This window comes from Manacus vitellinus, unplaced genomic scaffold, assembly GCF_001715985.3.
Source record: "Manacus vitellinus isolate BGI_N305 unplaced genomic scaffold, ASM171598v3 scaffold_22_pilon, whole genome shotgun sequence".
Lineage (NCBI taxonomy): Eukaryota > Metazoa > Chordata > Aves > Passeriformes > Pipridae > Manacus > Manacus vitellinus.
Genome location: NW_021939632.1, coordinates 9166400 through 9173287, shown reverse-complemented (window position 1 = coordinate 9173287; position 6888 = coordinate 9166400). Strand labels below are relative to the sequence as shown.

The following is a 6888-nucleotide window of genomic DNA, read 5'->3' as shown; positions in this document are numbered from 1 at the left end:
CCCCATCGGCCTGTTGGGCTGTGGTAGCCCAGCTGAGCATCGCTCACCCCAGCTGAGCATCGCTCACCTTTTTATGCAGGACACATTTTGGCTACAGTATTAATAATAACCGTGGGTCTGGCATGGCCGTATTCTGGTTTCCATTAGGTTCATATCTTGCAATGATCACTTTCAAGAAATTCATCTAAGTCCTGCATAAGAGCTTGTCCTGTTACTAGACATCAATGAAACACCACAGGAGAGGTTGCAGTCTTGGCTGTACAGCACTGGACTCGTGGAGCAGAGCTGGTGCAAGCTGCTGACACGCTGCCTGGCTGCGTCAAGCTGTGGGGTCCTGGTGGAGGGTCTACTCTTGACCAGGGGGACAGAGCCTCTGAGAGCACCCCAAAACTGCATATAGCAGCTGGAGCCATGTATGATGGGGGAAAACATGGACAGATGTGTCTTTTGGGAGCTGGGATCATCTTTCTCCATTGCACATTTCTCCACAAATTGCCTTCCTGTCTTCAGAAAATACCCAGGGCTGCCCAGGACAAGCAGATGAAGATAGGACCATCCTGGTCTGGGGGGGTGTTGAGTGTCACCCAACTTCTAAATAATAATAATAATAGGGGCAGGAATATTAAAACATGCAGCCCTCGGGCCGCCCCCACAGCTGCCATGAGACACGGCACCGGAGCGGTGCCACTGCTGCTCAACATGTATCTGCCAGGTACGGGCGGATCCCTCGGCCGCTGCCCCACCGCTGCGCCGTGCACCGCACAGCACCCAGCCCCTGCCCGCCCTGTCCCGCTGAGGCCCCGGGACGCTTCTCTGCCCTGTCTCCTTCCAGAGCCCACCCTGTTCTCTCCTCTCTCTTTCTGTCCATTCTCTCTTCCTGCCTTCGAGCACCACAACCATCCCTTCTATCTACCCTCACAGCCTTCCATGCCTGCACACTTATCCTCCCATCCTTCATCCACCCACCGTCCCCCTGTCCTTCCATCCCTCCATCCACCCTTCTCTCCTTCCAACTCATCTTTCCACCCACCCATCCTTGCCCTGTGCTTCCATCCATCCTTCCACCCCACCCACTTATCCCTCTACCCCCTTTTCCATCCCGGCTACCAGCCAATCCCTCTGTCTACCCTCTGTCCCTTCCATCAGCCTGTTTTGCCCTCATCTTACCAATTACCTACCCTTCCTTCCATCCATTCACCTCTCGCCCTTTCTTCCCTCCATCTACCCACTCATCCAACCTCCCTTCTGTCCTTCCATCCATCCACCCATTTCCTTCCTTCCTTCCATCCATCTCTCCATCTATCTCTCCTTTTCACAGCGGTCCGCTCCCCAAACGCCAGCAGTCATCCTTCCTTCCACCCGCCGATCCTGCTGCCCATCCTGCCGCTCACCTGTCTCCTCTCCCTGTCCCCCTGTCCCGCAGTTCTCTCCGGAGCGGTGCCACTGCTGCTCAACATGTATCTGCCAGGTACGGGCGGATCCCTCGGCCGCTGCCCCACCGCTGCGCCGTGCACCGCACAGCACCCAGCCCCTGCCCGCCCTGTCCCGCTGAGGCCCCGGGACGCTTCTCTGCCCTGTCTCCTTCCAGAGCCCACCCTGTTCTCTCCTCTCTCTTTCTGTCCATTCTCTCTTCCTGCCTTCGAGCACCACAACCATCCCTTCTATCTACCCTCACAGCCTTCCATGCCTGCACACTTATCCTCCCATCCTTCATCCACCCACCGTCCCCCTGTCCTTCCATCCCTCCATCCACCCTTCTCTCCTTCCAACTCATCTTTCCACCCACCCATCCTTGCCCTGTGCTTCCATCCATCCTTCCACCCCACCCACTTATCCCTCTACCCCCTTTTCCATCCCCGCTACCAGCCAATCCCTCTGTCTACCCTCTGTCCCTTCCATCAGCCTGTTTTGCCCTCATCTTACCAATTACCTACCCTTCCTTCCATCCATTCACCTCTCGCCCTTTCTTCCCTCCATCTACCCACTCATCCAACCTCCCTTCTGTCCTTCCATCCATCCACCCATTTCCTTCCTTCCTTCCATCCATCTCTCCATCTATCTCTCCTTTTCACAGCGGTCCGCTCCCCAAACGCCAGCAGTCATCCTTCCTTCCACCCGCCGATCCTGCTGCCCATCCTGCCGCTCACCTGTCTCCTCTCCCTGTCCCCCTGTCCCGCAGTTCTCTCCCTCGCTCCTTCTCTCCTCCCTACCCCAGCCCACGGGATTTTCTATTCCTATTTAAAAGCTTCCCCGGCTGGGTCGGAAATCGGATTTCCTTTTTCCTGGACGCGTTTCCTGGCTTCGCCGCAGCGGCGGGGCAAGCGAGGGGGAGCGGACGGGGGCTGCAAGGACATTGCCCGCGGGTGGGCGCCGGGGGGTCGCGGTCCCGCCTGGCTCCAGCCCCCCGCCACCCCCACCCGCGCCCCTTTTTTTCCCCCAGATCCAGTAGGGGAAACTTTGTTCAAAGACGGGAAGAGCCAGGCATGGGGGTCTCTCAGCCCCGGCGTGCAGAAAGGTAAGAGCACCGCTGCCCCTTCCCCTGCACCTGCTCCGCTCCCCTCAGCTGGCCCGGAGTGGGGACCCCCGGGGCACATGCATTCTTCCCCGACCCGCAGCCACCGGGGACCCCTTCCCGTTCGTGTGCCCGGCACTGCCCATGCGGGACACGGCCGCCGCGGAGCCCCCGTTCCCTGCTGCTGCGGGCTGGGAGCATTCCGCTGCCAAATCCTACGGGGAAACCACAGAGCCCCGACGGCCGGGAGACCCCGTCCCGTGGCAGCAGAGGGGAGCGGGGAACCCGGCCCCCCGAGCCCCGCAGCGGGGGGAGTTCGGGGTCCCAGCTCCGGTCCCCCAGTTGCTCGGGACATCAGACGGGGAGAGAACTGCCAGCCAGCCCGGGACTGGGGCGAGCTAATCCGGGCTCGGGAGACCCGTTCCTGAGAGTGGGGAGGTGAGTTGAGACACCATCCGTGAGGGAGCTGCCGGTGAAGGACTGGGGCTCGGGCAGGTCTGGGAATTTATGGGTCCCCGTCTGGAGAAATCCACGCAGGGGTCACAGGCATGGGCAAGTGTTGGTGAGGGAGCAGCTTGGAGCCTGCTGGGGAGTGCAGCAGCACTGGGCATCGTGGGGCCAGCACTGTGGTGTTTGGGCCATGTAGCTTGCCTGTCTGCAAGGAGACAGTTGACAAGGGGCTGCTCTGAGCAGGAAAAGGGGAGCCCTGATTTAGTGGTGGTAGGGGTAGGAAAGTTGGGACTGGGAGACTCTTTTGCCTCTGCACTGGGGACTCTGCCTAGCCATACTCGGTGCACAGTGATGCAGTGAGAAGGACCTTTTTGGATCCCTGGATATTTCCTCGGGGAGCTGCCAGGTGTATTATCACGGCACCCTGCGGCAGTCAGGGTTGAGCCTCAGCACTCCACCCGGCTGCACCCTCCAACACCTCCCTGCCCTCCTTGCATGGGGTGGAACAGCCACAACTGGGAGATAGCTGAAGCCCAGGGTGGAGGCTGTGGCAATGAGAGGCAAAGGCTGCAGGGATCTCTCCCAGGGAGGAGAGACTCCCACCTTCTTCCCAGGATGGGGGATTAGGAAACACAACACCTTCGAAAGACTGGGGTGTATCTGCCTGGATCAGGATGTCTAACCTGGTTTTGGTGAGATGGGGATGGATGGGAAACAGCTGTTCCCTGCTCCTTCCAGGGCAAGAAATGGGGAGCACCAGATAAAATAGGTGGGTGTTAGATAAGTAGGATAAGGTGGTTCTTTGTGGGAAATGTAGCTGAGCTATGGGACTGCTTGCTGCAGGGGTCATAGGTGCTAAACCTCTGAATGGGATCCAAGCACCTATAGACACAATAATGGTAGAAAAGCACAGGGAGAAGTATTAAATGCAAAGACGTGCCCCCTTCTGTGGGAAGAGACTGTGCTGCAAGGGTTGGGACGAGGAGCAGGGATGTGCAATGGCTGCTGCTCAGATCGGGTAGGGCAAGGTATTTAGATAAGTGCAGGGCTGCTCTGCAGAGGGGCTGGATCTCAGTGGCAGGACTGCTCCTCGTCCAAAGGTCCAGGGACCCTCTCCTCTTGTGACTTCTGGCCAGACACAATGAAGCCTGTCCTTGTGCCTCACCATGGGCACGTCCAGGTGTGCCAGGCTCCAGTGTGTGCAGTCTGGCACAGGGGCACCTTGGGCACCCACCAAGGATACTCCTCAGGGTAAGCTGCAGATGCAATGGCCATGGCTCAGAGAGGACACTTTTCCTCTGGAAATAAGGAACATTGATGCCCGATTCAAAGCCACAGCAGGTCCTGCCCTGTCCTCCTCTCTCCCTCTCCTATACTTATCTGTGCCTCTCTGGGGCGTAGTTCAGATCAGTGTTGCACCCTGACTTCAGCTCACCATGGAGACATCAGCACAGGGTACAATGCCTCTAGAGCAGAGGCTGTGCTGTGACACCAGCCCAGTTTCAAGCAGATGTGGCAGTGGGGAATATTTGTGCTGGGTTAAGTCTGAGTACTTCCAAGATATCTCCTTCTTGGGGCTCCAGATGAAAGAAAAAGGCCATGTCCTCTCACCAAAACAAACAAACAGGTATTTGTCTTCAGTGGTGTGTGAATGTGGGTGGGAGGGATGTGGAGACCCTGGATCCAGACCCACTGCAACCTGTTTTGACCTCTGAGCACTCCTACCCCATCACAAGGTGAATGGGCATCTTTCCTCCTCTTACCTGAGGGGCAGGATGGAGTAGGGATGCTGCAAAGGAGACATAACCTTGTTACCACCTTCTGCATCTCTAGAGCAGGGAAGATGCAATGAAGTGCAGCCTAAATCTGGGGCCACACGGGAAGGGGCAATATAGCAGTGGGTCAAGGAGAATTGGGGCACATCCTGTCCCTAACCTTGTGCCCTGGGAGGGAGCTTTAACCTCTCCGGGGCTCGGCCTTGCAGGCAGCGGACAGATCCAGCTGTGGCAGTTCCTGCTGGAGCTGCTTTCGGACCGGGCCAACCTGAACTGCATCGCCTGGGAAGGCACGAATGGGGAGTTCAAGCTGATCGACCCCGACGAGGTGGCACGGCGCTGGGGCGAGCGGAAGAGCAAACCCAACATGAATTACGACAAGCTGAGCCGGGCACTGCGCTACTACTACGACAAGAACATCATGACCAAGGTCCATGGCAAGCGCTACGCCTACAAGTTCGACTTCCATGGGCTGGCGCAGGTGTGCCAGCCGGCCACCCCCGATCACACCCTCTACAAATTTCAGGGCAACCTGGCACCGCTGCCCTTCTCGGGCATCTCCAAACTCAACCTCATGACCTCTGGGGTGACACCAGCCAGCTTTTCCTACTGGCCTGGTTCCAGCCCATCCCTCTACCCCGGGCACGGGCTCCAGCCCTCAGCTCCATTCAGTGCCATGGCAGCCTCCCACCTCAACAATATGAACAACCATTACCATTAGAGGCTCAGCTGTGCCAGGTGGACACTCCTTGTCCCTGGCAGCATGGGGCTGTGGAGTTGGGAACTCAGTGGGGAGGGATGGGGGGTGGGATCGTGCCCTGCTCTCACTTGCCCCCTTTTAAATTTGGAATGGTGGGGAGGGTGGGAGGTTCTTGCAGGGTAGCTGGGTTAGTTCCCTGATAGGGGTGGCTGGAGGAGAGAAGCCATCTAAATTTAAGATGAGGAGGTATCCATGATCCTGGGAACAGATGTGGATACCTAAAGCAGGGTGTGAATGGAAGGAATAACTATCAGCTCCACTCCTGGCAGGGACTGTGCACCCCCTTTCCTTTGCAACATGCTGCCCACTCCCTGAATATCCTTAGCTCTACCCCCAGCCTGTGCCTGCCCCACCCCTTTACCTGCAGACAGGAGTCAGGAGCTGGGGCCTTGGGGCAGCTGCATCCATGGATGAGGTTCCCACTGAGCAGGGGCAAGGAAAGGGGACCTTCCTTGACCACTTGGTCCACTCACCTATGTCTCCAAAGTCTTCCTTTCTTCCATCCCTCCTACACCTCCTGCTGATGGTAGCTTCCTTCACACCTCAGGAGAAGCCTTGGTCTGAAGAGCAGATTTTCTTCATGGGTTGATTCCTACCTGGGGCAGGGCTCTGGTGTTGGAGGTGCCAGGGGCAGGTGTGACAGGCATGCACTGCCAGTCTTCAGGGCAAGACCAGAGCCTGGAGGCAACACAGCCTGGTCCCTGCAACTCTGCCCTCTCCCCAGCGCTTGAGGATCACACCACAGATGGTCCTGACATCCTGCACATGAGCCTGTGTCCTGCTCGTCACTTCCAAGATTATTGTTCCAGTTTTACTCTGGCTTTAGCCCCTCACATGCAGGGCTGGTTGGGACACCTTCCATAGATGGGAACATCCCCAGGGACAAGGCAGGGTGGGAGGCAGGGCAGGAGAAGGGATAACAGCAGGACTGAGAGCCCCAGGAACCAAGGAGCAGCCCTGGGTCTCCCCCTGGGTTCAAGGAGCTGCCCCCATCCTCCGGAGCAGGACATTGGCTCAGCAGACTCAGAAGAGCTGGGCACACTGAGCTCTACGCTGGCTGGGGGGTGGGTTTGGTCTTCAATAAAACAGAGAGGTGCTGTGACCTGTGTCCTCTCCTGTCTGAAGGGAGCTGGCAAGTGGGGGAACCACTCAGCAAATCCTTTCCCATCTGAGCCAGAGCACTTTCAGGACTGGGGTGTGGAGGATGCCACCACTCTGCTGTGTCACCTTTTCTCCAGGCATCACGTCTGATTCTTATAAACCCCAAGAGACAGGGCAGAGCTGGAAACCTCTGGGTTACTTGAGTCACCCCTCCAGGGAGCCCACATAAGCTGATCTTAGGCTGGCAAGGGGATGTGGCAACTGGACGCAAAGAGGAGATGCAGTTGGCC

At 57.8% G+C, this 6888-nt stretch overlaps 1 protein-coding gene across 1 annotated transcript; it reads left to right on the top strand.

The window, feature by feature from the left end:
• The first annotated feature begins 660 nt into the window (after positions 1–660).
• FEV (FEV transcription factor, ETS family member) lies at positions 661–6540 on the top strand. Its single transcript, XM_029959855.1, has 3 exons — positions 661–712; positions 2441–2515; positions 4947–6540. The coding sequence occupies exons 1-3, from the start codon at positions 661–663 to the stop codon at positions 5456–5458; spliced, it is 639 nt and encodes a 212-aa protein (XP_029815715.1). The 3' UTR covers positions 5459–6540.
• Positions 6541–6888: the final 348 nt, after the last annotated feature.